Source organism: Radiomyces spectabilis (assembly GCF_025331425.1).
Source record: "Radiomyces spectabilis strain NRRL 2753 chromosome Unknown BYT42scaffold_1, whole genome shotgun sequence".
NCBI lineage: Eukaryota > Fungi > Mucoromycota > Mucoromycetes > Mucorales > Radiomycetaceae > Radiomyces > Radiomyces spectabilis.
In genome coordinates this window covers 2855056-2867599 of record NW_026251926.1, presented here as the reverse complement: position 1 = coordinate 2867599, position 12544 = coordinate 2855056, and the positions used below count along the sequence as shown (strand labels likewise).

The 12544-nt window shown below is 41.8% G+C and overlaps 4 protein-coding genes across 4 annotated transcripts; 1 reads left to right on the top strand and 3 right to left on the bottom strand.

Annotated features, from left to right (window-relative positions):
* The first annotated feature begins 53 nt into the window (after positions 1-53).
* On the top strand, positions 54-1952 carry BYT42DRAFT_601754 (nuclear protein DGCR14). Its single transcript, XM_051571034.1, has 7 exons — positions 54-319; positions 388-511; positions 584-969; positions 1032-1190; positions 1265-1397; positions 1469-1575; positions 1643-1952. Exons 1-7 carry the CDS (start codon positions 112-114, stop codon positions 1729-1731), a joined length of 1206 nt encoding a protein of 401 aa, XP_051428823.1. The 5' UTR covers positions 54-111; the 3' UTR covers positions 1732-1952.
* Positions 1953-5157, bottom strand: BYT42DRAFT_554104 (Sec63 Brl domain-containing protein). The gene is made up of 11 exons (XM_051566548.1): positions 4956-5157; positions 4771-4879; positions 4530-4644; positions 4153-4283; positions 3919-4090; positions 3722-3824; positions 3508-3656; positions 3301-3409; positions 2873-3229; positions 2590-2807; positions 1953-2500 (listed from the first exon to the last, which is right to left on the bottom strand). The coding sequence occupies exons 1-11, from the start codon at positions 5074-5076 to the stop codon at positions 2090-2092; spliced, it is 1995 nt and encodes a 664-aa protein (XP_051428822.1). The 5' UTR covers positions 5077-5157; the 3' UTR covers positions 1953-2089.
* Positions 5158-6572: 1415 nt separating this feature from the next.
* On the bottom strand, positions 6573-8523 carry BYT42DRAFT_554101 (uncharacterized protein). The gene is made up of 5 exons (XM_051566547.1): positions 8095-8523; positions 7690-8039; positions 7415-7614; positions 6966-7347; positions 6573-6887 (listed from the first exon to the last, which is right to left on the bottom strand). Exons 1-5 carry the CDS (start codon positions 8362-8364, stop codon positions 6773-6775), a joined length of 1317 nt encoding a protein of 438 aa, XP_051428821.1. The 5' UTR covers positions 8365-8523; the 3' UTR covers positions 6573-6772.
* Positions 8524-9356: 833 nt separating this feature from the next.
* Positions 9357-9848, bottom strand: BYT42DRAFT_487129 (uncharacterized protein; the record flags this gene model as incomplete). Its single annotated transcript, XM_051563776.1, has 3 exons — positions 9357-9518; positions 9690-9725; positions 9786-9848. 3 exons carry the CDS (start codon positions 9846-9848, stop codon positions 9357-9359), a joined length of 261 nt encoding a protein of 86 aa, XP_051428820.1.
* Between the last annotated feature and the right edge of the window lie 2696 nt (positions 9849-12544).

Genomic DNA, 12544 nt, shown 5'->3' with positions numbered 1-12544 from the left:
CTACGACGTCATTGGACTTTTTTTTTGCGGGCTTTGCGTGAAATTTCCACTTCCAGCACATACTGTATGCATTTGTATCCTTTTTGCTATTTCTTTTCGTGATCCTGTACCATGAGCTCTATAACCCCTGTCATTCTCGATGAAGACACATATACTGATGCCATTGGCTTCATTATTGAGAGAGATTTTTTTCCGAATCTGGCCAAGATGAAAGCACATACAACTTATTTGGAAGCCCAAGCCCACGGTAGCTTGATCGATCTACAGCAAGCTGGAAAAGCGCTTCATGATCTCGAGACTGGTTCTGGGAGACAACAAGGTATAGTCTCTTCTTCCGATTTCTAACGAAAAACTTGCGTGATTAATTGAGTGGTACGAATGATGTAGGAAAATCCACGAATATCAATTCCCTACAACAAGCTCAGAACTTCTATAATGCAGAAGCACTGGATCTAAGCGAACGAGTGAATCTCAATCTATCTCTGGACCAATTCCAAACACTTTATACGAGGTAAGGGAAAGCAGTAGCTTTGTTCTTGCGATGGCAGGCGAAAACTGATCGGTGTTTTCGCCAATCATTCAGTGAAGACAATGCTTCGTTTGCGGATTTGCTGGAAAAAGCCAATGCGAAACGCAAAGAAAAATACCAAAGGATCTTCCACAAAGAATCTAAACAACTGAGAATCACCGATGCTCCTCACGAACAGAGTTCGGTCAAGCTGGTAGAACCTGGGGATATTGCTCCTGGTACTTGGAAATACAAAGTCAGGAATGCTCTCATGTATTTACCCGAAGGCAAGAGTGAATCTTGGATAAACGAAGAATCAGCGAGAGGCGCACCAAAAGCAATTGCGTACACGAATACCCAGTTTGAAATCGCTGATACAACAGCAGAAGGAAAGAACCTTGCCCCTTCGGATCGAATCATACGACAAGGTGGAACGGCCACGCCATGGCATCAAATTACCAGTAAGCACGCTCAAACGACATAAGAAATATTTGAGTCACTCGCATATTGACATTGGTTCAAGGTACTGGCAATGGTGAGGCAGGATCGACACCAGGATTTCGAGGCTACAGTTTGGTAGAAGCGACACCGACAATCACACCCGGACAGATGGGGACCCCCATGATGACTTGGGGTTCGATCGAAGGAACACCAATGCTTATTTCAGGATCAGAGACGCCAGGTAGCCTAAATGATTACCCCCATCATACCATAGCGCTGCCGTTTGCTTACACCGTGATTGCTCTTTACCTGCAGGTCCTCAGTTTAGTATGCCAAAGACATCGCGGCGTGAAGAAATTGGTATGGCCTTATCGAACAAGGCCTCGAAAGCATATCGCAAAAAGATCAATGACAAAGAACGAGCGGTACGAGGAACACCGCGGACTGGGTAAGCCAATTATCTCCCCATATCACCCAAAGAGGTTCCAATTTTTTATAACATGGGTGAAATTTTCATAGTGCCGGTTTAATGTCACCAGCGGCTCAGCATTTGCTTCGACGAAGTAAAACACCCTACGGTTTCGACGCGGCTCTTCGATCCTCCTATGTTGGTTCTCCAACACCATGTACGTATAATATGCTTGATGAAACACGACCGCAGCGTACTAAACCATCCTATTATTGACCATGTAGCAATACACGGTGGTGCTAAAACACCAAGGACTCCTCTATTTCGCGCCGGTGCAACACCATCTGCTACTCGCACACCTGCCAAGAAGTAATAATTATCCATGTATTCTTACCCAATCTATAATCCTGCATCCAACCTCAAAAACTCGCGTATTATCCAATTTATATTCTCACTCATATTCTCATTCCATTTTTTTTTTTTGATACATTTAAATAGCGTTCGATTTTTGCATCTTTTTGTACACTTGAACGCCTTTTTTTTAAAAAAAAAAGAAGCTGTCAAACTCTATCATTAACAGGCCATTGAGAGTGGTGCCATTAAAAAAAATGAATCTGTATTTAATCCGTTTTCATGTGGTGCAACTTCAAAAAGCTTTTTTTTATATATATGTATACCATCTTCTTGTTGAGATTATGACTTGCGTGTATTATTCCCAGGTAAATCTTGTTTTAGTCTTCATCGCTGCTGTCATCGGACGAATCATCATCATCCTTTGATCCTTCCTTCGTATCCTTCTGTCCGCCAGCCAACGCGGAGGCCAATCCTTGCTCGCGCATCAACTTCATTTGTCCAGCAATAGAGTCATCTTCCGGTTCAGAAATGGTATCGTCTACTTCTTCCTCCGGTGGCAGTTCGGATGGGTCTTGAATCGTCAGTTTAATATCTTGAAGAATATCCGTACCCGCATAGGTATCCGACTTGACAAACAAGGAGAAAGTGTAAGTGCCTGGTTTGGGAGGACCTGCAAATGGGATACGAATCGTCTGTTCGTCAACGATATCGGTCACCTTTCTCGGCGGCACAAGAATACGGTTCACCTTGGGATCACCCAAGAAAATCCACCAATACGGCTTCTTTTCCTGCAAAAATTAAAACCAAAATGCCAACCGTTAACAACATTTGCAAACATCCTCAAAGCAGACGATTGACATTGATGAAAGATACATACGCCAGGATAGTAAGGAGTATGAGCAAAAGGCAGGCTAGCTTCGGGTTCATTTTCAGGTTCAAATTCATCTTCTTCTTCTTCCTTGTCCAATTGTTCTTGAGTCTGTTTTTCCTCCACAACAGCCTTGGCCTCGGGTTCAATACCAACAACGTGGCCATTTTTAAGCTTCAAGATAAACGTGATAATAGCACCCGTGGTAACAATCTTGTCGCCCATCACTGACAAACCCGCGGTTAACATTTTTTTTTCCTTTTTACTTTCGAATGTCAAACGGTATTTTTACCTTTGAATGCAGCTTTCTGGACAGATAACTTGGGAACGCGGTTAGCGACTTCCATGACATCCAAGTATTGAGAATCGGTCAATGGCTTGAGCAATGTTTTGCGTTCGACTTCGGACATTTGCAACAACTGCTGAACGCTGTGAATATGCTTCTTCTTGGATCGGAAGTAACGTCGTAACATAATGGCGGTGATGTGAGGAAGTTCTTTAATAGAAGCTTCGCCAGGGAAGATAGCCTGCATCAAATGTTGTTGCAAATCCATAATGTCCATCGCCACACCCAGCCACTGCTTCACAGTAGCGATTTGTAGCAGGCCCTGAAGGAGATGGATAGATTTTTCCACAATAAAACGTTGATCTGTACTCAATGATTGGGGAGGTTATTGCCATGTTGGGAAAAAAAATGGTCATCATCATCCCACTACTTGCCTTGTAAGATGGCGACATTGTGCGATGCAGTGACCTTGGCTGTCAGATCCAAACGCAACAAGTAAGCATAAAGAAGTGTACGAGCCTTGCGACGATAAGCTGGTACAGTCTGTGTGTACAAAAGAAAATCGTATTAGTGGGCGATTTCCATCACAAGATGGGTATAAAAGAAAAAAGACCATGCAACAATGAAAAAAAAAAAATTACCTTGTCCATGCGTTCGTATTTTTCACCAAATCGATTTTCCATGGCTTCCGCAATCAATCCATCAATTTCTTTCAAAAGTTTGTCTTCGCTGGAGCGAACATCCGCATTTTCCTTGAATTCTTGAGCACCAACAAGGATCTTTACAAGATCTGTGAAAAGGAAGGATCATCAGAAAACAAAAATTTCGAACGCACAAAATTTTACATTGAACTACCTTTGAAACCCGCATCTTCTTTGAGGTTCTTCACAAAACCGGCCATCGTCTGATTGAGAATTTTATCTTTTGTTTGTCTTCTGGAATTGTACCACCAGCTTGCCTGAAATAATAAGAATTTTACCCAAAACAATCGTGAGTGACATGTGCAACATATCAGGTGCCTGAACCAAGAAAAAAAAAATTGGATGACTTACAATGTAATAAGGCAGACCGATACCAAAAATGAGAGCGTAGAAAGCGAGAACAAATTTACTGTTGCTGCCCTCCACCAAGCCTTTAGGCAAAGCAACGCCCATGGAAAAGGATTGCTTTCCGTCAGGATGACCATACTGTTCATAATTTTTTCGAACATCCTCGTCTGTCAATCTAATAAAACAAGTCAATATTCAATAAATATGCATGACATGATAACCGGATTACAAACGTACACTTGATAGGCTTTGCTGATTTGGATAAATTGCTCCTCGTTCTCCTTTTCACTACCAGGCTGAGCTTTATCGGGATGATAAATAAGGGAAAGCTTCTTATACACCTTTTTGATTTCTGCCAAGGATGCACCCTGCAAGAGAAAAAAAAAAAACAACAGGGTAAGAATTAAATAAAACACGGTCTGAGCTCAGAAGGAGTGTGCGGCATGATCACGAAGCACTTTTTCACCGAAAAGAAACTCAGGATCATTGGACAAAGGGGATTGTCGGGGGGGTGAGGGGAAGGATCAAAAATAAAGGACAGACGCCTTCGGGAAGGAGGAGGGGGGGAAAAGGTAGCCACTGGCAGAGAATGCTTTGGGTTATGTATCCCTTACCTCGCTGATGCCCAAAATTTCATAGGGGTCCCAGCTGGCCTTGGGTGCTTCGGCGTGAGAGACCTGGTAAGCCAAAAGAGCAACCGTAACCCATCCAATAATAATAAACAGCGTCCTTTAAGAAAGAAGAAGAAACGCAAAGAACCACCAGGTTCTAGACGTTAATATTCGATTCCTTTTGCATTTCATATTGGCTAGTCATCATTTATGCTATGCTTGAATGATGCTGTCAGCCACTTACTTTGGCTTTGTCAGCTGAGCCTTGACACGATTAGGCTTGACCTTTTGCGCCTTTGTTCGTTCTTTTTCGCATACTTCACAGTGGCAAAGATTGGTTTTGGTGGAGTGTTCTGTATCATGAGTCATCTGACGGTTAATCATACAAGCACAGATGATTCAAGGTGATAACGAGCCCAAGATACTTGCTTGTACAGCTGTATAAACGGTATACTGAGTGAAGAGTGACAGGCACCAGACACAAGGATAAGACTGACAGTAGGAAATAATAGAAATTAAATCCCTGCTCGTCGTACGTATACTGAGCCATGGTTCAGGGAAACGTCTAATTTTTTTATTCCTTCAATCAAAGCTGCCTATTAAAAAGAGATAAAAAAATCTCAGGTTCTTTTGTCATGTTCCGATTGGTGGAAGCCCAAACCCAATTCGTCGTCACGAAGACGTACGTCACATTTTTTTTATAACACTGCAAAGTGTGCGGTTTTCCCACATGAACGGGACATTCCCGACATTGCGTGTTTGCCACTCTGAATTGTTTTTCTGTGCAACTTGGCCACATTGTCCCGTACCGCATTACCAAACCACTGGAAAAAGAGAGAATTGAATCATATTTTCCATATGAATCATTCGATCGCTCTTTCCATTTATTCTTGCTTTCTTTTTTTGTCTTCTTGGATGTTTCCATGACGTCCCTTTCTTCGGCAGCCTTTTCCCACTATACGACCAATTGGAGTGTATATAAACAATGACAGCCAGCAAACGAGACAACACCCATCAAAGAGCTCTTGGCCTATCTTTTTGGGGTATAATGCAGCAATGTTTTGAATCCCACAAAGGCGTGATCGAGAATTCCACAAGGAGTTCAATGATGATGATCATTTATATGGGGAGGCATGGGCATAGCTGGAAAGTTCATAACAATCGTAAAAGGGAAAATAAAAAAAAGAAGAATGAAATGGGTCTTTTTTTTATGTATAGGCATCTGGAAAGCGGAGAACGATGGAAAATCTCTGCATGACATACCTGCATCATCTGCAGAATGGGTGAAAGTCCAACTCCCCAATGTTGGCCAAAGCTGATGATTGGTTCCACTTGAAGGATGTATAGCAAAAAGTTTAAAACAGTTCTGCCTTTTTCATCAAAAGCAGTTCACTTGGTTGCGCCATGCCCATCAAGGAAAAATGACGGTAAAATCCGTTTGGTTCTTTTGGAATGACACAAGCTACACCGTCCGTCTGTGCAAGGTTACTTTCGATGAATGATTGCCTTTTCGTGATTCTCGTTTCTTTTTTTCATTTTGGACGTACAGCCTGCATCCAATCGGATGCATGATAATTGTTAAAGTTGTCATGGAGTTGTCGCAAATTCTAGAAACTCGGCTATTGCATGGCATCGAACCTACACGGTTCCTGGAATAAATGCATCCAGGCCTTTACAGAATGCATATTGTTTGTTTTCTTTCATCTTTTACACGCATATGTATCTCCGCATCTATGCTTTGATGGTCTGCTATGCTTTTATGACGTTCGTTGTAGAAATGTCATCCAAAGTACCGGGAAAAGCTAAAGAACAAGACATCCCATCGAATCGGAAAATTCCATATCCCAATCCAGGCACATGATGATTTCATATTCCTATTGTATAAGCCGATGTCATGGATGCCGTTTTCAGCCATTGGAACCTCTTGTCATCCCCTGTAGAAATTACCCCGACGGTAATGCAACCATGTAACATCCCTAAAATAGCAGGTTTTCCTGCCATGGCTTCCGCTTCCTAACAAGCATCAACTACAAGATATTTGCATTTGCGGCAAAAAAATATAAATGAGTCAAGGCGCCAGGCCTAAAGATAAATGCTTTAACAGTTACTATGATACAGGCAAGATATGTATGGAAAATAACGACGATAAAAGAAAAGATATAAGAATTATGGAGTAACAAAATGTGATGTGAAAAAAAAAAAGAAAACGATCAACGATTGAACATATTGCAAAGTAAAGAGGGCCACTAAACAGTATTCAAAGGGCTGTCCTTTCCTCGTGAGTCTCTCTTGCACATAGGGCATCGAGAGTTTAAAGCCAGCCATTCATGAACGCAAGCTTTGTGAAAGTGATGCATACACCTACGATGAGGAAATGAAATAGGGAACCCCATGTATCAGTGTCTTGAGAACGGAAGACCACGTGAGATGCAAACTTACCATAATCTGCAAAGAATATCTCCATCTTCATAGGTGGACAGACAAATGGCACACACTTGGTCCTGTTCGTTGGAAATCTTTAATTCTTCGTAATCGGATTCATCCGTTCGACCTGAAGGTTCTGTGAGCCCTAATCGAAGCCACAGTTTATCAAGAAATCCAAGAGGAGGATTAGGAAGATTTTTCAATGCCGTTTCGGAAGGAATAGTGTGGAGTTCTAGATCAGTCTCTGGGAGATTCGGACGTTCGGACGGATGGGATAAATTCGAAACAGAAGTGGCTCGGTCTTTTTTAAATCGATAGCATGGAATCCTCGCAATTTCTTCACTGGTGGCTCCGCCCATATCAATGCCCTCGCTTACGTGAAGTAAGCGCATGCCGACTACATACAGACCAGTTTAATTTCATAAAACCAACCTTGTAACATATGTTGCCCCATTCCCACTTACCCAAAACACACGGTAAGCAAAAGATGACAGAGGTGCATAAAAGAATAGGAACAGTAATGATGATGTAACCATAGACAATGATGGCCAGCGATAAGTAATACAATGAAACCGCGGTCTCCGAGCAGGTATTGGATGTAAATATCATATAATTGCCAATGACAAACCATAACACCGCGAACAGGTCAAGAGCTGACTTGGCACTATCCCAATTCCAAATTGATACAATGTGAGAGGGCTTTTGAAGGCTATATTCTAAAAACGTTGTTTTGTCTTACCGATCAATCCAAGCTGTCAGTGTGGTATCGTTGGCAGCCATGGGGTTTGTTATGGAAGGTAATGCGGGACGTGCAGAAGTTATCGTAGAGGGCGCAAAAGCGGGTAACGATGGATTCGTGGGAGGTATCGGATTAGGAACGCTCGTCCGTTCAGTCATGATATAGGATTCGCCTTGTTCGGCCCTCATGATATTGTTGGTGGTTTGGCGGCGACTGGGAATCAAATGAAGATATATACTTAAAGGAGAGGATAAAATAAGGCGTAATATGTACACAACGATAAACACTCGAAGGGGTTTATCGCAATAAGCGTCCCAGGAAAAGGTCAGCACCGCAGCACTAGCGATAATCTGTGGTTATAGTCAATGGACAGTGTCGGGGCAAAGATCAGCTTGGATGGATTACCTGTACGGCCACCAACGTCATGGAAAATGAAAGAATGAATTTCGACGCACGGGAACTTCGACGCCAGTTGAGAGCAAAGTGAGTGAACCAATGTGACCTCACTCGTCTCGATGTCGGTGCTGTACTTCTAGATATATGAACCGCATTGGACGCTGAATGGGTGAGGATCTGCGGTAGAGCGGGACGGGTGGATGACGACGAAGAAGCCGAAGACCCAGTGGATGAGGTTGAAGGTTGATGACGATGGTTCAGCCTTATTGGATTCAGCATTTACGGTAGGCAAAGCATGTACGCGCAAAATCAACTTAATTACAAACAGGGAAAGACAAGGAATAAAGAACCAAACTTCCTCAAGAGGAACGGAAAAAAGGCAAACCGAAATAAAAAGGATAAAAAAGACACAGCTTTTTGAAATCATATTTTTTTCTTGTGTCCATGTCAGTGAAACATTTCTTTCAACGAGTTACTGGTATTTTTTTTTTTTTGCTCTTTCTCTCTGATTTTTTACAAATCACTGATTCATGATACATTTATATACAATATAACAGATAAAATTGTGGGTCGATTTCTCAGATCGACGCTACGCTGTCGATGAATGATCACAAGGTGTACGGTTAAAGAGCGGCCTTACCCTCCTATTGGAGCGGCGCATCATCTATGTGAAAAAAAGGAAGTCTTCTACTGATGGTTTTTGTAAACTTGATGGTTGATAGGTCACTGTTGGCATAGATAATAACGGCAATGCTATTGCGACGAGATGAAGCTTTGTCATTTCTTTAGAATCAATCATGAACCATTGCTAATTAGAACCATTTGCAATTCATGCTAAAAAGCCTGAATTTCTTCGGTTAAACTTGCCCTTTTACGCCGAAATATCTATCGTGGCAGCCTCCGATCCGTTTTGTAAAATGGCGCATTTTCTCGCCTCCCAATGAAGCCGTCCCAGCGCACAAATAATCTATGTATCAGAAATTAAATAAAACTGTATGGTTTATTTATTCACGGGATTATCGCCAACGAATGGTATCGATGAGTAAACCGAACCCAGTGTATTTATCGTACAACTTGGAACAGTGATTTAATTGTAGTGATTTAATTGTTGAAATACTCCAGCGGGTCATCCCTTGACCAGATAGCGTTATCGATCGTGGTATGTAACGCGTAGAATTCGACATTGCCATCAGGATGCTTATGTGCTCTATGCTCAGGTAGCATGGTTAGATTTTTCATCGTCCGCTGTTACGATTAACCCTAACAGTAAGTTACCTAGCATGAACGAATTTGCCTTCGTCTACTTTGATTTTTCCAAAATAGTTGCATCCGTAAGCTGCCGTCTCGACAGCATATTCCTGAAGCTCATAATATCGGGGTTTCTCTAGTTGATCCGTGCGATGCATATTATGGACTCTGTCTTCATGACGCAACTGATGGGGTTGAACCGTGAATGTTTAGTAACAAAACAACACACTCAATGTTGAATCGCTTACTTCGCTCAACTGCAAATTTCGATATCAACAAGTACGCCAAGGAAATTACACTCATCTTGTAAGTTGGATGGCCGGTTGATCTGCTATGACTGCTTCGCTTTTACATACCTTTTTGTAGACTTGGTCTTCCACTTCACCAAAGACCTTATTGTCGGATCGCGCGTCAGTATCATGATACCAATTCGAGTAGGCTCCAAGGCTTACCTGTCTAGCAGTATCATCTGCAGGCTTGACTTCACCCATCGAATTGCATTGTTCGCTCGACATTGGTTATAAAGATTTTAATATCGCAAAGAAGTAAAAGAGATGTATGAGAAAACAACTAGAAAATCAAACCCGCTTAAAAAGGCCGGATTTTGCATCGTACAGACGCATAACCTAATTTAGTTTTTATCCCGCTTTGATAGCTGTTATGGCTGGCGCAACATTTTTTTTTTTTTACCAAACTGCATGATGTTACCGATGGAACTCTAGATTCAACCTTAATGTTGCAAGTAGAAAAAAAAGTGGTAATATTTTCCATTTCTCGACGCTCAAAAGTGAGCATGATGTCAATATCACCAGTTACCAAAATGCCGGTGGCATTGTATCCAACTAGAAAGGCTTACGTGGATTGACATTTTTCAGTGGGTTACTTGCATTTGCTTATGTATACGAACTATAGTATACGACTGAATGATATCATGATGTTGTAGTTTCAATTTTAAATACCAAACTATTTTGTGGCAAAGCATTGTAGGCCTTTCCTTCTTTGTAACTTGTTCTAAGTCATGAGAGATGAACGGGGAGAAACATAAAGAATGAACCGCGTGGTTTGTGGTTTGTATTAGGATGCGCTGCAGATCAGTCGGGCTTGGTTACTATTTCTAAAAGTTGATGGCCAAGCATTCCCGAAAGAAGGGCTTTCTCGACAAATACAAGATGACAGTGTAACACTTTTTACTTGCAAATTTCCGTGGCGATTGTCACCAAAAGAAGTAATGTGATGGCTGTCATTTATTTATTCCAAATGACCAATCGTATGGACAAACTGCCTGTAATGTCACGTTTTTCTCTTTAAGAAAACTTTCCTATCAAGTGTTCAAACCGGTATTGTCTATTTGTCTGGACAAAGCTGACTTTCAAAGGTTGGTCTTTATGTGTTTATCAGAAAGCGCTCATCTGCCATATGTCTGCTTCTGGCTTTTTTTTTCTGCGGTGGACAGAATGGATGAAGATTTCACTTCACATACACAAATAGACCTTTTGTTCTCAAGCCATAGACAGCCCTCGATTATTGGCATGTGCCGCGAAACAAAACACTGTTTTTTTTTCATTTAAGAGATACACTTGATCCATTCCACAACTGACAGAAAAATATCACATTCTAAACAATATCAAAGCTGATGGGAGTGAAAATAACTATGTATTGCGTCCGTAATATTCCGCATAATCTAATATGATAGACGGCTTAACTTTCAGCTCTAGGCAAAACAGTTTCCCAATGCCCGGAAACGGATGGCATACTTTCCCGAGAAACTGGCACGAAATGCACTGGTCTTCAACTATGATACCAGCAACTTCCGTGTTGTGTATCAGCTTTTGAGACCTTGCCTTTGCTCGCCGCAAGCTATTGCAAAAACACACTGAAAAATGCAACTCTTGATATCGACGCAAATTGAAGCGCAAAGTAGGGACTTGAAAAGAATGGGTAAATTATCCAACTCAAGGCTTTGTTGCTTCAAGTGAAAACTCTTTTGGATCATCTCTGCTTTCATACGTAAGGTACTGAGCCACTGGTCGAAACGACTGTGTTGTCGATGGTGAAGATATCACTTTCAGAGTATAGAACAAGAACGGCGCAAAAAGTAAGCACAGAACGGGCGATGGAATATCAATCGTCTGTAACGTACGGGCGAAACTTGCATTTTTAGAGGCTATGGGGCTCAGCGGCGATCCTTATAAAAGTTCTTTACTATCATAACATGTTGATCGAAAAACGACAGATTTGGTTGCTCGTTTGTAAGAATAAACAAATAGTTGCCCTAATCCCTGTATATGGAATACACGGCTTGTCTGACAGACGCCAACATTTTATTCTCTGCCTTATCAAAATGTTTGTCTCTGAGTTGCCATATTTGGATATATGTCACCGTCAAATTGTTTACCGACAAAAGACCGTTGATGATTGGGTAGCTTCAAAGTCAATGAACGTTGATTGGATAAATTTGATGTAATCACATGATTTACGATAAGATCTGAGCGGATGTTGAATTATGGCTCATGATTTGTGCTTCCTTTTGTGAACAGACAGATCGTGTTGTTTTGCATTATCCAGGTCTGTTCCTTTTTTCTTTCTGCTTCTTCTGTAAAACTAATTCAATGTCATCTTCAAACGTTTATTGTGCTTCTTGAAGTTTGCCAGGACATGCTCGCTCCACCAACCGCAACTGCCCCAACAACCCCCGACGTGCCCAACAAAGTAGAATTACTACAACCGAAGGACCAAGCGAAGTTCGTTGCGGAGCTTAGACAAGGTTTGGAATTCCATTGAAAGTTGATCAACGCACAATGTGTCGAATAACGCCATAGTCACCAGCAGTTCTGTTATCGCAGCAGAACACAGTTAATAGTATGGGATGAGGCAACCATGGTCAGCCGACATCTTATAGAAGCTGTCAATCGCACTCCTCAAGACGTAATGAAGATGGTAAATCCGGCTCTTCAGCATGTGCATTTTGGTGGGAAATTGATTGTTTTTGGCGGCGATTTCCGTCAAGTCCCTGTTGAGACACTGTTCAACAATTTGGGGTCTGGTTGCTTTGGGGATCACTGGAAGAACTTGACGGAAATTAGTAGAGCGAGCATGGCCTGCTTGACGGCAACTTGCACAAATTATATTCATCATAAATGGTAGTTGAACTATAAAACATAATCATTATCGGATTCTTCCAGTGATCCCCAAAGCAACCAGGCCCCAAATT

Excerpts from the sequence above, each read along its gene's own strand:
- BYT42DRAFT_601754 (XM_051571034.1), top strand. The coding sequence starts at position 112 with ATGAGCTCTATAACCCCTGTCATTCTCGATGAAGACACATATACTGAT. Across the intron at positions 320-387 it reads TGGTTCTGGGAGACAACAAG|GAAAATCCACGAATATCAAT; the intron begins GTATAGTCTCTT and ends CGAATGATGTAG. Across the intron at positions 1,576-1,642 it reads TGTTGGTTCTCCAACACCAT|CAATACACGGTGGTGCTAAA; the intron begins GTACGTATAATA and ends TTGACCATGTAG.
- BYT42DRAFT_554104 (XM_051566548.1), bottom strand. The coding sequence starts at position 5,076 with ATGGCTCAGTATACGTACGACGAGCAGGGATTTAATTTCTATTATTTC. Across the intron at positions 4,091-4,152 it reads ATCAGCAAAGCCTATCAAGT|ATTGACAGACGAGGATGTTC; the intron begins GTACGTTTGTAA and ends TTGTTTTATTAG. Across the intron at positions 2,808-2,872 it reads CCAGAAAGCTGCATTCAAAG|TGATGGGCGACAAGATTGTT; the intron begins GTAAAAATACCG and ends CGGGTTTGTCAG.
- BYT42DRAFT_554101 (XM_051566547.1), bottom strand. The coding sequence starts at position 8,364 with ATGCTGAATCCAATAAGGCTGAACCATCGTCATCAACCTTCAACCTCA. Across the intron at positions 8,040-8,094 it reads TGACGTTGGTGGCCGTACAG|ATTATCGCTAGTGCTGCGGT; the intron begins GTAATCCATCCA and ends CTATAACCACAG. Across the intron at positions 7,615-7,689 it reads CTGACAGCTTGGATTGATCG|TGCCAAGTCAGCTCTTGACC; the intron begins GTAAGACAAAAC and ends GAATTGGGATAG.